The sequence below is a fragment of the Helianthus annuus genome, chromosome 7, assembly GCF_002127325.2.
Source record: "Helianthus annuus cultivar XRQ/B chromosome 7, HanXRQr2.0-SUNRISE, whole genome shotgun sequence".
Lineage (NCBI taxonomy): Eukaryota > Viridiplantae > Streptophyta > Magnoliopsida > Asterales > Asteraceae > Helianthus > Helianthus annuus.
Window position 1 is genome coordinate 121,929,751 of NC_035439.2, and position 17,476 is coordinate 121,947,226.

General features: G+C 34.5%; 1 protein-coding gene and 2 long non-coding RNA genes across 4 annotated transcripts; 2 read left to right on the plus strand and 1 right to left on the minus strand.

The window, feature by feature from the left end:
• Positions 1-3,805: 3,805 nt before the first annotated feature.
• On the minus strand, positions 3,806-4,230 carry LOC118480408. The gene is made up of 2 exons (XR_004862552.1): positions 4,170-4,230; positions 3,806-4,094 (listed from the first exon to the last, which is right to left on the minus strand). It is a non-coding gene; the product is annotated as an uncharacterized LOC118480408 (long non-coding RNA).
• Positions 4,231-6,194: 1,964 nt separating this feature from the next.
• LOC110867288 lies at positions 6,195-7,646 on the plus strand. Of its 2 annotated transcripts, none has more exons than XR_002551485.2 (3): positions 6,195-6,322; positions 6,794-6,847; positions 7,361-7,646. It is a non-coding gene; the product is annotated as an uncharacterized LOC110867288 (long non-coding RNA). The 2 variants fall into 2 exon arrangements; XR_002551484.2 differs by having other exon boundaries at positions 6,203-6,329.
• A 7,474-nt stretch (positions 7,647-15,120) lies between these two features.
• On the plus strand, positions 15,121-16,825 carry LOC110868381 (parthenolide synthase). The gene is made up of 2 exons (XM_022117531.2): positions 15,121-15,782; positions 16,220-16,825. The coding sequence occupies exons 1-2, from the start codon at positions 15,141-15,143 to the stop codon at positions 16,823-16,825; spliced, it is 1,248 nt and encodes a 415-aa protein (XP_021973223.2). The 5' UTR covers positions 15,121-15,140.
• The last annotated feature ends 651 nt before the right edge of the window (positions 16,826-17,476 follow it).

Below are 17,476 nucleotides of genomic sequence, written 5' to 3' on the forward strand. Positions count from 1 at the left end.
TACGCACGTTAGTTTTTCACTCCGCACTATCGCACGTTATGACCCTTTTGTATTTAAAATTTTCACTATATATATATATATATATATATATATATATATATATATATATATATATATATATATATATATATATATATATATATATATATATATATATTATCGAGTCGGGGGTCTCATTGGAAGCAGCCTCTCTAATCCTACGGGGTAGAGGTAAGGCTGTCTACATCTTACCCTCCTCAAACCCTACCTTAGCTGTGCTATTGGTGCTATTGACAAACTTCTTTAATGGCAGAGACGGTGGTTAAAGGGGTGTAGTGGTGTTAATGTATAACAACCCTCGAAAACACCCATAAACACTTCGTAAACAAGAAACTGGACCCGCGTAACATTTATTTAATTTAATAAATGAAAAATCAAGAAAATTACATCTGTCGTGGGCCGCGACAGGTTTGAAGGGGCCGATCGCGGGGCGTGACGGACCTTTGCTTGCCGGCTACCCCTTGTGCCACGTGTCACGACATGTGGCAAGCCTACGGTGTAACTAGGCAACCCTAGCCGTAGCTAGGGTGCCTCTCGCGAGGCGCGACAAGAACAAAGGGATGGGTCGCGGGGCGCGAGAGACCTCGGGAAATCCTATAAATTGAGCAGACATTCGACATTTCAACGTTTCAACATTTCAACATTTCAACCTCGTTCAATCTCTTTTCTCTCTCAGTCTATATTATAGCCAAAATACCCCCTAAAAACACAAAGCTCTGCCCTGTTGTAAGTATTTTAACCCCCGATCACTAATTCTTTACCCTACCCGATTGATATAGGACCCAACAACGCATATCTAGGCTCTGCCTGACTAAGTACGTTGGGGTTCTGTCTCGTGTTGTATGGCTAAAGTGACTTGGGTTATTTTACTAACACGCGTGCATTATATGTTTTTAATAGAAACTCAAGAAAATAATCAGGAGATCGATATCACCAGGAAGCCCGTAGAAAAACATAAGTTTACAATGTTAGTCCATTTTCTTTTCTCACAGTTTGCGAGTCATTCTTCTTTTCATCAACTTACTTTACAAAACCCTAAATGTTTTTCAGTTATACTTACAGTGATTAAGTCTTTGTATTCTACAAAATACTGTCAGTATTATGGGGGTTTGTATACACCACTTGATAACCTTCACAATTGGACATGGGTAGCCAATGTGTGCTATGACCATAGTCACAGATCCGTCGAGTGACAAGTACTTGGAGTTTTTGGTTAGATATAAACATTATAATCGCTGTTAATACTGTGAAGTTATAACAATATGTTTTTATAAAATGGAATGTACTCGCCAGTATTTCTTGCTGATAAAATATTTAAAAATGCATTTCAGATAACTAGATGTGAAAGCTATTAGGAGCTAGCTATGGAGCACTGAAGACTTAAAGAAAATGGCTATAAAGTTACCTAAATAAAAAGTTTATGTTTTCAGCAAATTGGGTTTATCCCTATAAAGATATTATGAATAAAATATAGGTTTTATCCCATTTATTTAATATAAAAGTTTGGTATTTTGAAACTCTGAAATTTATTTCCTAACTATGATCCTGATGTCTCATTTCCGCTGCCAAATTAATAAACACCGATACCACCGGCTCGTGCTCATGGCTCCCGCTCCCGGGGTGGGGTCGGGGTTGCGACAAAAGGTGGTATCAGAGCCTCTGGTTTAATCCATTTAGGTGTTCTTTTAATATCTAAATTCTAACCAATTGTGTTAGGAAATAACTTATGTGTTATTCTGTGTAAATATGTATATTATGATATTTTTATATTTTGATGATTTTTTAAGTTCGTAGTATGAGTAATCAGAGTACTTCAGACGCTTATCATCACCTACCACATTCTCCAATGAATGAAGGAACATCCCAGCCAACCTCCGGATACACAGCCGATTCCGAGGAAATCTTTGTTTTTAAAGCCAAATCCGAAGAACCTTTTTCCCCTAAGAAGAGAGGGTGGTTTAATAGAGCCAAAGTAGAAAGGAGAAAAAGAATGAGAAAAATCCAACAACAAGCAATAACCAATAGAGCTGAAAAAATACCCAAAATCCAGAAGCTAGACCTGTATGGGAAGAAGAATTGGATAGGTGACTAGCCAACTTCCATATGTTTAGAGCTGAAGAAGGAGAATTTGATCTCAACCAAGTAGCAGTAACAGAACCTCAATTACTACCTTTATACCCTGACCAGCCCATGAACCTAGAACAGAACCAGGAAAACCCACTTCCAATCCCACCCTTTGATCCAAATGAGATACCTAGGATTCCAGCACGGAACCATTTAGATCAGTGGTGGGCCAACAACTGGGCACTTTAGGAATTACTAAATAACCCATATCCCTACGGAGAACCAGAACCACTTTACCCTGAACCCGTGCCAGCCCTAATGCCACCAATGAACCATGAGAATGTAGCAGAACTTCGCAAGTACGGTGAAGAGTTGGTTGAGGAAGGAAACCGAATTCGTCAAATCGGGGAAAAACTCATTTGGAAATACGACGAGAACCAGATGCAATACTGGAAAATGTCGCCTAATATATATATATATATATATATATATATATATATATATATATATATATATATAGGGGGCTGCTAGAATGAGAACCACCTCGAGTTGTAAGAACCGCGAGAACCACACCCCACGGGGGGGCGTTCACCATGATTTTTTTTTACAACTAGATGTGTGTATTATAAACACAACCCTAAAAAAAATTTTAAACGCCGCGGCCGAGGGGGTAGTTTTTTACACCACAAGTTTGGTGTTTTTAATTTTTTTTCTTTTTTCTTTTTTTTTTCACCAAACTTGTGGTGTAAAAAACTACCCCCTCGGCCGCGGCGTTTAAAAATTTTTTTTACGGTTGTGTTTATAATACACACATCTAGTTGTAAAAAAAAATCATGGTGAACGCCCCCCCGTGGGGTGTGGTTCTCGCGGTTCTTACAACTCGGGGTGGTTCTCATTCTAGCGGCCCCCTATATATATATATATATATATATATATATATATATATATATATATATATATATATATATATATATATATATATATATATATATATATATATATATATATATATATATATATATATATATATATATATATATATATACTAGTCACTTACCCGCGCGATGCGGCGGGAGTGGTATCACTTAAGTTGGTGAGTTTAGGGCTATCTACGGGGATGTAGTTTCCAATGTGGCTTGTGTCGACGATGGTGGTAGTGTAGCAGAATGTGATGGTCGGTTGAGGCCTTCTTCAGCGGCGAGAATCAGCGATTTGCGGCGATTGGTGGTTTCGTGATGGCGTTTGGTGGTTATTGTGCGACTCAGGAGAAAACAAAGAAAATTGTTTGATTCTAGTTATGTTACCTGAAATAGACGGACTACCTAGGCTTTTGTTGGTTCAAATTGTGATACAAATTCACAAATAACTAACATTAACTACTATATTGTAAGATGTACAAAACATAGTCAAAAATTTCCCAAACAGTCTTAGGTTTGTAAGAGTCCTTAATCTTGAATTCCTAAGGTTTGGAACTGAAATTTGTCACAAAATAAAGGATTTCCTTCAATTAGTTTCTTAAGTTCAACCAGCATCATACCTCGAGCAGATTTAGTATCTCCATATTTGGATAATTGTTCATTCTCCCTAAAGTAGTGATCTATAAAAGTCAGTCAGCAAAGGCGCGATAGATGATGCTTAATACAAAAATTAAAGTAAGATAAATAAGTTCGTTTACAGACAAATGGTTACAAACAAATCAATCGAGTCGTTAATCAAACGATTAAACGCATAAACAAAACAATAAATATGAATTTGTACATTCTGATACATATCTACTTAGAGGTGGCAGTTTTTTTATTTTTTTATTAGCCATGCCGCTGCGCTCGTTGCGGCTGCCCTCACCGCGCCGCTGCGGCTGCACTTGTTGCGCTCGCATGCTCACTGCACCGATCAAATTTTAGTAAAGTACACGGATGGTAAGCCAGAGACAACTGAGGTGATGGCACCAAGCAAGAATGACACAGTGCTGAACACTGCTGTTCCCTATTACCCTGCATATACCAAACAAACTTGCGATTAGTTTATGCACAGCTATTCATAATCATTTTATCATGAAATAAGGATACCTGAACAAATGTCTCGCTCGACCAATAGTTTCCCTTGACGCATTATGCAAGGTTCGCTCGGTCCAACAACTCAAGCAAATGTTTTCTATGTTTTTTAGGGGGAAGATGGGTGCTTCTCTCCACAGGGCATACAAGACACAGGTTGTTGGCGGAAGCCCGCCAAATTTAACATATAAAGTTTTTTTATATGTTAAATATGGCGGGTTGCCGCCAATAACCTGTGTTTTGTATGCCCTGGGAGAGAAGCACACATGTTCCCCCTAAAATGCAAAGAAAACATTTGCTTGAGTTGTTGGACCGAGCGAACCTTGCACAGGCTCAGTTTTTGCATCACAGCCTCAAACACTTTCAGTTCAGATAGATTACACAGGCTCAGTTTTTGCATCACAGCCTCAAAACACTTTTACTTCAGACAGATTAAGAACACAAGCTCAGCTTATGCATCATAGACTCAACACTTTTAGTTCAGACAGATTAAGAACACAAGCTCAGCTTTCGCATCACAGCCTCAAACACTTTCAGTTCAGACAGATTAAGAACACAAAATCCGGAGTACACAACAAGAGTAATTTGCCACTAAACTTAAACAACCTTTAAAGCATGATGTACACGTGTTTTAAGCACAAGAAACAAATATGTAACCTGACAGACTCAGCTTATGCATCATAGCCTCAAACACTTTCAGTTCAGACATATTAAGAACACAAGCTCCGTTAGTTCTCGCAAAGTCAACCATCATAAAAAGAAATCAAGTATTAGTAAAGATTTGATATTAGTTATAACCAGTACACTATTAACTTAAAATAAATTTAATATAAATCACATTTTGTCAAGTTGCAAATATAAAAACCTTTATTCTAATGAAGCAGCGTTCAGCGTCACTAAAGCCGATTCCGAGACTCTCCAAGCAGATACACTTTCTCCGGCTGCCAGAAGATCGGAGTGAGCTTGTTCTGTAATAATAGTGATCGTGACAGTCGTTAACCAAAGGTATAACTAATTAAATTTAGTTCAGGAAAAAGCAACACTTTAATTTTGTGTGAAAGACAGCTTGCTTGCTGCAGTCTCTATAATATATCAACACTCTTCCATACACTGTTTGAAAGACACCATGCTTGAAAGACAGCATGCTTGCTTCAGTCTCTATAAATAATTCAGAGATATCTACACTCTACTCACACTTTACAAACTCTCAACTACACTCAACTGAAAGACTCAGACATGTAATTGAGAGATGAACACAACTACGGGTAAAGCCATGGCTGCAACACACGGTTGCAAAGTGAGAACTATGCAACCTGGATATTGCCCCGCCAAGATGCTACTCGGATCTTCTATGTACCCTCAAAATACAATCATCATCACAGTCTATTGTGTTATGTAACCCCGCTTTAAAGCATGATGTATAAGAGTAATTTTCCACTAAACTTAAACAACCTTTAAAGCATGATGTACAAGTGTTTTAAGCACAAGAAACACATATGTAACCTCACAGGCTCAGCTTATGCATCATAGCCTTAACAGTTTCAGTTCAGACATATTAAGAACAAAGCTCAGCTTATGCATCATAGAGTCGACAGGCTCAGCTTATGCATCATAGCCTCACAGGCTCAGCTTATGCATCATAGCCTCACAGGCTCAGCTTATGCATCATAGAACACTTGGGAAATGAAAAAGTATATCAAAACATCCCACAGAACAAACTAAAATCAAAAGTACATAATAATCTATCTTTTCACTATTCCATATCTAAAATTGACCTAACTATCATAATTTTCATTGAACTACAACACTTATCATCCCCAAAAATGTAACACCCCAAAATATGCTATTCATTTACTTGTTTTATTAAAGGTGTATAAATTGTAATAATTAACCAAGTCAAAAGATTTTGGTAATTGTTAACTAGAAAGAAAATTAGTGTGATAACTATCCACACTTATAACCCTAGGGACTAAAATTGTGATTATGACAAAATTTTAATAACAATAATAATATAACAAAAACCAACACACTGGTGTTGGTGGGGGATCGATCGAACAAGCAGAGAGAAGGGGGAAACCCTAGCTCAAGCAAAAACAAGCAATTGGATCTAAATTCTCAAGATAATCTAGTGCATGAGTCCATAAATCTGAATAACTAACCTCAATTTCGTAAGTGGTAAGCTTGATTTTCTGAATTTATGATTTTTAGAATGAGGGGTTAGACCAAATCTCGATTCCTTGTAACCAATGTAATGAATCTGAGTTAAGATTGCTTTTTAGAATAGGAATCATGCTTGAAATTATGTTCTATAAAAAGTGTAGTGAAAAACCCACTTTGTAAAGATTTTGTTACTAATAGGAAATTCATGAGAATTAGGATCATGAGTTAATTGATATGTGAAATTGTTGTGATGCTCGAATGCTAGATAAACTGATTTTAGAATGGGAATTATATGAATTTAGAGGAAGATGATTCTTGTGTTGTGATGAGCTAGTAGGGACATGCTTAGTAAACTTGTACCTTGTGCCTTATGTATGATGCTTACCAAGTGTTCGATGAAATGCCTAAAAGAAGAATTTATGTGGAAATAGTATAATGATGCCACAAACTAAATAAAGTGAACGAATGTTCTAATGTAGGCGTGAAAGAAGAAGGTACAAGCACTAAGCAAGCGGAAGGAGCACAAGATCGAGGTATGCTTCGTGTCATACGAGTCTTTATTATATTTCCTATTTATATAAAATTTCGTTGTAAAAGCTATTCTTATATAACGAGATCGACGATGTAGTAAGCAAGCGACAAATCCCTTGTGGATTTGGGTATGTTAATGAAAGTAGTGTTGAGTTATGCTAACCCAATTTCATGGGTCGAATGTGTATGCTTAGCTCTCTACGAGAGTGTTTATGCTAAACCCAATTTCATGGGTTGAATGTGTATGCTTAGCTCTCTACGAGAGTGTTTATGCTAAACCCAATTTCATGGGTCGAATGCGTATGCTTAGCTCTCTACGAGAGTGTTTATGCTAAACCCAACTACACGGGTCGAATGCGTATGTCAAACTCTCTACGAGAGTGGTTATGCTTAACCCAATTATTGGGTTGTTGTATGCTTAAGAGTAAGAATGTTTTATGTGGTTAAAGCTAAATCGAATGGTTATGATTTTCTATGAGATAACTAACTTATTAAATTTGTGAATGTTAATGTAGGTAAAGCACCTCTATAGGCGATTTGGAGTTATGGGACGAGCACATGTTCAAGCCTTATAATACCAAGCGCTTCCGCAACTCATATGCATACTTTTGGGTCCATGTTTTGCCACTTTGTTAGACTTTGTTGAAATGTTTTAGATTTAAAAACTCGTTACTTTTGTTGGAATGGTTTTATGTAAATTGGGTCGTAGGTAAACGTTGTATGTTATGTAAAAACAGGGGGTATGTCCGTTTTACAAACGGGTCATGCCCAATTTTTGTAAAAATTTCTTTAAGCGTCAAAGTGGTATTTTAATTCTCCGAAAAATCTTGTTTATGTAGTTAATCTATTATTTTTGAAAAGCGGTCCTTACAAAAAATGACCTAAATATCATAATTATCACAAAACCATGACACTTATCAGTCCCAAAATTAAAGGAAAAGATCAAAATATAACAGAACAAAGTAAAATCAAAACTACAAAAACAATTTATCCTTTCACTATGTCATATCTGAAATTAACCTAACTATCATCACCAAAAATACAAATTCAAATATCACAAAACTTTCAACCTAATTTGAAATAACCGCATCTACTAACAAATCCACATCAAGATTAAAGATAAATCAACATTTAGAACCTAACCTGAGTCGATTCATCACAAAACACATGCGAAAATCCTTCGTAAACCTCAGCTTTCGTCCTTCGAACATCCGTCAAACATATGTGAAGGACAAGATGGTAATTGAACAAGGTGTTGAAAAAACACTTAATGCACAATGTACAACTGTTAAGGCACAAGAAAACACAAACCCTTTTACCCTTTACAAGGGTATACATCTGCCGTCCAAATGTTTTACTTTCTCACACGGATAAATTGAGAGATGAACACAACTACGGGTAAAGCCATGGCTGCAACACACGGTTGCAAAGTGAGAACTATGCAACCTGGATATTGCCCCGCCAAGATGCTACTCGGATCTTCTATGTACCCTCAACATACAATCATCATCACAGTCTATTATGTTATGTAACCCCGCTTTAAAGCATGATGTACAAGAGTAATTTTCCACTAAACTTAAACAACCTTTAAAGCATGATGTACATCATGCTTTAAAGGTTGTTTAACTTTCTCACACGGATCAACATCGGGACCGTCCATTTGACTTCACACGGATCACCATATGCTTTGTCTCTCAATGCTCACACATCTCACAAAACAACATCAGATCTTCTCCATTGATCATCATCACAGTGAGGAAGAGCTTGACGGATGTTCAATTACCATCTTGTCCTGGAGCATCATCACAGTCTATTATGCATCATAGCCTCACAGGCTCAGCTTATGCATCATAGAACACTTGGGAAACATCCAAGTGATATATCGTATAGTACTTTATAGAGACTGCAGCAAGCAAGCTGTCTTTCAGACATGTACTTTTAGATCTGTGAATCTGTGATAATACTTTTACAACTGGAAGACTCAGACATGTAATTGAGAGATGAACACAACTACGGGTAAAGCCATGGCTGCAACACACGGTTGCAAAGTGAGAACTATGCAACCTGGATATTGCCCCGCCAAGATGCTACTCGGATCTTCTATGTACCCTCAAAATACAATCATCATCACAGTCTATTGTGTTATGTAACCCCGCTTTAAAGCATGATGTACAAGAGTAATTTTCCACTAAACTTAAACAACCTTTAAAGCATGATGTACAAGTGTTTTAAGCACAAGAAACACATATGTAACCTCACAGGCTCAGCTTATGCATCATAGCCTTAAAGATAAATCAACATTTAGAACCTAACCTGAGTCGATTCATCACAAAACACATGCGAAAATCCTTCGTAAACCTCAGATTTTCACAAAACCATGACACTTATCAGTCCCAAAAATGAAGGAAAAGATCAAAATATAACAGAATAAAGTAAAATCAAAACTACAAAAACAATTTATCCTTTCACTATGTCATATCTGAAATTAACCTAACTATCATCACCAAAAATACAAATTCAAATATCACAAAACTTTCAACCTAATTTGAAATAACCGCATCTACTAACAAATCCACATCAAGATTAAAGATAAATCAACATCTGTCTTTCAGACATGTACTTTTAGATCTGTGAATCTGTGATAATACTTTTACAACTGGAAGACTCAGACATGTAATTGAGAGATGAACACAACTACGGGTAAAGCCATGGCTGCAACACACGGTTGCAAAGTGAGAACTATGCAACCTGGATATTGCCCCGCCAAGATGCTACTCGGATCTTCTATGTACCCTCAAAATACAATCATCATCACAGTCTATTGTGTTATGTAACCCCGCTTTAAAGCATGATGTACAAGAGTAATTTTCCACTAAACTTAAACAACCTTTAAAGCATGATGTACAAGTGTTTTAAGCACAAGAAACACATATGTAACCTCACAGGCTCAGCTTATGCATCATAGCCTTAACAGTTTCAGTTCAGACATATTAAGAACACAAGCTCAGCTTATGCATCATAGAGTCGACAGGCTCAGCTTATGCATCATAGCCTCATAGGCTCAGCTTATGCATCATACCCTCACAGGCTCAGCTTATCCAAGCCATCTAGGTCGTATAACTTAGGACCTTAGTCCGACAACCATCAAACTCTGCCATCTGTCCGGCCCTTAGAAACACCTTTGTCTTACTAATCTGCATGTGACATATAAACAAACAAGTAAACATAAAAAAAATTAAAAAGGTAAATCCTAACTAAAACATCGGATGTAGGAAATAACCGCATCTACTAACAAATCCACATCAAACGGATCCCTTGTTCAAATCTGTGGATCCCTTGACAGATAAAGCTCGTGATACATCTCATGAAACCCTAGATCTGCTCATCGAGCATCCCACAGAACAAACTAAAATCAAAAATACATAACAATCTATCTTTTCACTATTCCATATCTAAATGACCTAAATATCATAATTATCACACAACCATGACACTTATCAGTCCCAAAAATGAAGGAAAAGATCAAAATATAACAGAATAAAGTAAAATCAAAACTACAAAAACAATTTATCCTTTCACTATGTCATATCTGAAATTAACCTAACTATCATCACCAAAAATACAAATTCAAATATCACAAAACTTTCAACATAATTTGAAATAACCGCATCTATCTACTAACAAATCCACATCAAGATTAAAGATAAATCAACATTTAGAACCTAACCTGAGTCGATTCATCACAAAACACATGCGAAAATCCTTCGTAAACCTCAGATTTTCACAAAACCATGACACATATCAGTCCCAAAAATGAAGGAAAAGATCAAAATATAACAGAACAAAGTAAAATCAAAACTACAAAAACAATTTATCCTTTCACTATGTCATATCTGAAATTAACCTAACTATCATCACCAAAAATACAAATTCAAATATCACAAAACTTTCAACCTAATTTGAAATAACCGCATCTATCTACTAACAAATCCACATCAAGATTAAAGATAAACCTAACCTGAGTCGATTCATCACAAAACACATGCGAAAATCCTTCGTAAACCTCAGATTTCGTCGTTCGAACATCCGTCAACCGCTTCACCAGAAAAGTAAGAATCACAAAAGAACATGGTAAGATATATAACACTCATTGCAACAACATCAGAACATTAAACGGATCCCTTGCCAGATAAAGCTTGTGATAGATCTCATGAAACCCTAGATCTGCTCATGAAACGGATCTGGTGATAGATTCAAACGGATCTGGTGATAGATCTCATGAAACCCTAGATCGCCGAGAAGAGAGAGAGAAGAGAGAGAGAAGAAGATCTGATGTTGTTTTGTGAGATGTGTGAGCATTGAGAGAGAAAGCATATGGTGATCCGTGTGAAGTCAAATGGACGGTCCCGATGTTGATCCGTGTGAGAAAGTAAAACATTTGGACGGCAGATGTATACCCTTGTAAAGGGTAAAAGGGTTTGTGTTTTCTTGTGCCTTAACAGTTGTACATTGTGTATTAAGTGTTTTTTCAACACCTTGTTCAATTACCATCTTGTCCTTCACATATCCTTATTAAAGTAGTATAGATATATATATATATATATATATATATATATATATATATATATATATATATATATATATATATATATATATATATACATAGGACAAAGATCCGTTAGGAACCACCATTTATTGCGAGAACCGCGAGAGCCAATGTAAACACAACAAAAAATGCCTAAAAATAGCTAAAAAACACACAAATTTTTTTTTGCTCCTAAAAGTAGCGATTTTAACATAACAAATATTAATTTTTTTTTTTTAGATTTTTTGGGGGTTTAGTTTTTAGCATTTTAGCTTGGGGAGAGGGGGGGTTAGGTTTTTTTTTTGGGGGGGGGGTGGGGGTTAGTTTTTTTAGGTTTTTTTAGCTATTTTAGGTTGTGTTCACATTGGTTCTCACGATTCTCGCAATAAATGTGGTTCTCGCATGGACATTACCCTATATATAGATATGTATCACCTATAGGGAGAGGATCATGTGGAAACTACATATAAATGAGAAAACTAACTAAAAAAACCTAAAAAAAAAAAGCTAAAAACATATCAAAATTGTTTTTTTTTTTTACAATTTTTATAAAAAAATCGCTAGTTTTATATATAAAAAAATTTCAAAAAAAAAAAAGTTTTGTTTTACTGCACATGTGCATTATATGTGTACTACACATGTGCACTATATCCGTAATAGTGCACATGTGCAATACAAAAAAAAAATTATTTTTATTATTTTTTTTGAACATTTTTTTCCATGCATAAAAACCTGCTATTTTTTTATAAAAATTTAAAAAAAAATTTGGTATGTTTTTTAGGCTTTTTTAGTTAGTTTTTTGGTTTTCTCATTTAAACTACTTTTCTCATGATCCATCATCATCACCAATATATATATATATATATATATATAGATGCATAATTACTAACGTTTTAAATCCAGTTATATTTGTAATAGATGCATATATATATATATATATATATATATATATATATATAGTGGAGAGTTCAAATGAGAAGAAAAATTTTGTAAGAATAAAAATAATAAGTTTTAAACCAATAGAAATGCTTCATTTTACTTCATTTAATATGTATATTTAACGTTATTAATAAGGGCATATAGGTAAATTTCTAATTGTAATTAATTAGCTAACTAACTAAACTTGTAACTCACTTTTAAATATATATTATTTCAAGAAAAAAATAATTTAGGGTGAAAGACAATTTTCTACATGTGTAGGATAAATTTTAGTATGTGTATGATAAATTTAGATATGCGTAGGGTAAATTTCGGTAAGTGTAAGATATATGTATGATAAATTTTGAAAATGTGTAGGATAAAATGTTTTTTGTTTTATTAATGAGAGATAACATAATTAATGGGAGGAGCTATAAACTATTTAGTGTTTTACCATTATGTCCTTTCTTCTTTTTCTTCTCACATTAAATTTCTTCTCAAATGAACCTTCCCCTATATATATATATATATATATAGGTAGAGGATCCTGTAAAAAAGGCTTAAAGTGTGAGAATGGTAAGAAAGAATCTCAGTCATTAGATCTTTTGATCTAATGGTTGAGATCAATAGCGACAAAATTGTAAAATATTTTCATTAATTTGGACTGATTTGATATATCTAGGGGCAATATATTCTTTTAAACCACTAGAAATTAGGTAATGCACATGTAACTTTCCCCGTCTTTTTTAAACGTCAATAACTTTTTATACGTAACTTTTTTTTTAAAAAAAAAAATTACACCATAATAACGAGCGTTTTTTATCTTTAATATGAGTACCATATTGTTATACTTATATAGAAAAAAATATGTTTCGATCAGATGTTTAGTCAATGAATGGTGTTATATACTTGCTGAATGGTGTTATATACTTGCTGAATGGTTTATATACTTACTGAATGGTGTTATATACTTGCTGAATGGTGTTATATACTTACTGAATGGTGTTATATACTTGCTGAATGCTGAATGGTGTTATATACTTGCTGAATGGTGTTATATTAGAGAAAAAATATGTTTCGATCTGATGTTTAGTCAATGAATGGTGTTATATACTTGCTGAATGGTGTTATATACTTGCTGAATGGTTTATATACTTACTGAATTGTGTTATATACTTGCTGAATGGTGTTATATAGTTACTGAATGGTGTTATATACTTGCTGAATGCTGAATGATGTTATATACTTGCTGAATGGTGATATACTTACTGAATGGTGTTATATACTTGATGAATGGTGTTATATATACTTCCTATAATTAAGGTGGCGATTATAGGAAGTTTTTAATTAATTGAATTAATGATAAAATTACTTGTTTACCATTTTCAATTAATTTAGATTTAATGGCTGAGATTCTTTCTTACCTTTCTCACACTTTTTGTTTTTTTTACAATAACCTTACCCTATATATATATATATATATATATATATATATATATATATATATATATATATATATATATATATATATATATATATATATAGGGGAAGGTTCATTTGATAAGAAAATTTAATTGAGAAGAAAAAGAACAAAGGGTAATTTTGTAAAACATTAAATAGTTTTTCACTTATCTCATTTATTATCATTTTTGACTAATTAGTTACTCATAAATACTATTATCCTCCACACTAACTTTTTTTGCCTACACACATCAAAAAGTTGTCCTACATATTTCGAAATTGATCATACACGTTGAAATTTATCTTACAAAACTCGTAATTTAACCTACACAACTTCTAATTTATTCTACACTTTAAATTATTTTATTTTATTTAAAAAAAATATATATTTTGAAGATAAGTTACAAAAAATTTAATGTATTATCTATTAAAGATAAAGACTACAAATTAATAACCTATGTAGATTTATCAATGTACCCTTATAATAACATTAAATACTTATATTAAATAAAGTAAAATAAACCATTCTTATTGGTTGAAATTTGTTCTTTTTTTTCTTACAAAAACTTTCTTCTCATTTGAACTCTTAAAAACATGTATATTGTTTATTTTTTTTAAAAACATCCCTTTGGCGCTCTTTTGTTTTTTTTTTTTGCCCAAAACTCTTAAAAACTTGTATATTACATGTGTTATTTTTTTCAAAAAAAAAAATGTCGGGAGGTTGAGTAAAAATGGGGGGAGTTTTGAGTTTCGAGAGTTTTCTAAAAACATAAGGGTTTTCTATATAGCCCTCTCCTATATATATATATATATATATATATATATATATATATATATATATATATATATATATATATATATATATATATATATATATATATTACACATGTAAATTCGTTATTACACGTATATGAACTTGTAATCACAAAACATAAATAATATATGCTAAAACTACTCTCAAATAATACCAAATAAATGAATAAAAGTTGATTGGTTTCTCGAAATTATTAAATATTTTGGAGTTCTTAATAATCAAAACTCTATATATACACCTATATATTACCATTAAATCTGCACATGAAATCAACCACATGGAGATCTTCACTATCTTCCCTTCATGGCTTCTTACAACAGCACTAGTTTTCTTCATGTTCTTCACGTTTCTATACACACTAAGATCAAATAGATCATCCATATCATCCCCTAAGCTTCCCCCAAACCCTCCAAAGCTTCCAATAATTGGAAACTTGCACAAACTAATAGGTAAACCTCGTCCAGTTATGCTATTCCATATTGGCTCAAAACCATACCTTATCATCTCTTCCCCTGCCATGGCCAAACAAGTCTTGAAAACACACGATCACATATTTTGTTCCCGTCCATTGTCCAAAGGCATGAAGCGGCTAACTTACTACTACTTGGACATCGCATTCTCCCCTCAAAGCGATCACCGAAGGGAGATGCGCAAGATTTTGGTGTCTGAGTTCCTTGGTCCCAAAAGAGCTCGATTGTTTAATCATGTGTTGGTGTCCGAGATTGAAACCATGGTTCGTTCATTAGGGTCACATCCACCAAACGTTGCACTAAACCTAAACAAGTTGATTTTAGCAACGGTCAAAGGGGTGGTGTGCAAGGTGGCGTTTGGTAACAACTATAGACAACAACCGATTAAGGGTCCGTCATGGGAAGTGTTGGTTGATGAAGCCCTGGAAATGTTGGGTGGATTGTTCGGGGATTCTTTTCGATGGGCAGGCCGATTTATAGATTATGTTAGTGGATGGAACGATAAGCTTGAGACATGCTTTACTAATCTAGATGCATACATGGAGTCGATCATCGATGATCATAAGAATCAAATTGCAGAAGTAACTGATGATGAAAAGGATTTTGTGCATGTTTTACTTGAGTTGTCTTCCGAAGATTGTACTTCTGTCCATCGGTTGACCAAAGAAGATATCAAATCGGTTATATTGGTAAATAATATATACTTTTAAGTTTCAAAAATGGATAGGTTATTTGCATATATTAAAGTGATTTATTTATGTTAAAAAGAGGAAGGGGGGGGGGGGGGGGGGGTTGGGGGTTGCATTTAGCAATTTAGAAATTACAACAAAATGATCACTTTATAAGTTTATACCTAAAAGAGTAAAACATGGATATGATTTTCTTATTTTTTTTTTTTTTCTGAACAGATGTTGATCGGATATATTAGCGGTGTTGGTTAAATAATAAATATTGTTTGGATACTAATCAAAATCAAATCACTTTGAATCGTTTTTTTTTTTTTTTTTTCCTTATTGTTTATGCATTTTACTGTCAAGTAAAGGATATTCATTGGAGTAATGTACATAACATATAACATCAATTCCCCCTAACATGGACATGTGATACTAATGAAATAAGCTGGTAGGACATATTCACTGGCGGAGTTGATACGACTGTTGTAACGTTGGTGTGGGCAATGTCTGAGATTGCTAGAAGCGTTAGAGTGAAGCAAAAGTTGCAAACTGAAATCCGAAACCACACAGGACGAAAATTAAAAGTAGATGTATTGGACATAACAAAAATGACATACTTGAAAAAGGTGGTAAAAGAAACATTAAGGCTACACACTCCTGTCCCATTGTTAATCCCACATGAATGCATGAGCCATTGTCAAATTGGCGGTTACGACGTCTTACCTGGGACGGCTGCTTTAATCAATGCGTGGGGAATAGGAAGAGATCCAAGCACTTGGGGAGAGAATGCGGCTGAGTTCTATCCAGAAAGGTTCGAGAAGTTTGACGTTGATTTTGAGATGGTCCCGTTTGGGGGTGGACGAAGATCGTGTCCAGCAATGAACTCGGCTCCTGCAACTGTTGAGTTTGTGTTAGCAAACCTTCTGTACTTGTTCGATTGGGAAATTCCTGATGGAGCGAAGAATGAAGATTTGAACATGCAAGAAGAGGGTTCCTTTATTCTCCGTAAGAAAGTACCACTTTGCCTTGTGCCCACAAAGTATAATTGGGATGATTAGCAAGTGTTTGTATGTATAAAACTAAGTGTTTGAATAAGAAATCCATATATTCAGTGTTTTATTTGGCGAATGGAACTACAAGCTAGAGAAATGTTTTAGTAATCTTAATGCTTATACATAAATGATGTTGATGAACATCAAAATCATAACATTGCAGAAGTGACCATGACAAAGATTTTGTTCATAGATTAATTAACTTATCTTCTATGGAGAATGATTCTATTTATCAACTAATTAAAGAAGACATGAAAGCGCGCTTACGCCGGTAAAAGAATATGATCTTTCATATTTTGACTACGCAAGATTTGCTCTATTCATCATCATCATACTCACTATATCCCTCCAATAGCAAAGCTAATGTACTGTCTGAGAAAAGTAAGATGTAGACAGTCTTACCTCTAACTCGTAGGAATAAAGAGGCTGCTTGGACATAAGGCACACAACACTCAGCAATCGAGACAAACGCCGATTAGTGCATGTACCCCTTGTCTTTCGGCTATCAACGCTACCACATGATGCATGATTAACCATCCCCCCTTTTAACGTTATTTTCACGAACGTTAAAATTAGAGCACTTTCACTTTTGCCCCCGAGCGCCCACACATATATACATTATATGAGCATACCGCAAGCGGGGTGTTTCATCGTCAT

What these genes read in the sequence shown, in the direction of transcription:
- LOC110868381 (XM_022117531.2), top strand. Translation starts at nt 15,141, where the DNA reads ATGGCCAAACAAGTCTTGAAAACACACGATCACATATTTTGTTCCCGT. An exon ending in ATATCAAATCGGTTATATTG is followed by an intron (nt 15,783 to 16,219) that starts GTAAATAATATA and finishes ATAAGCTGGTAG; the next exon opens with GACATATTCACTGGCGGAGT.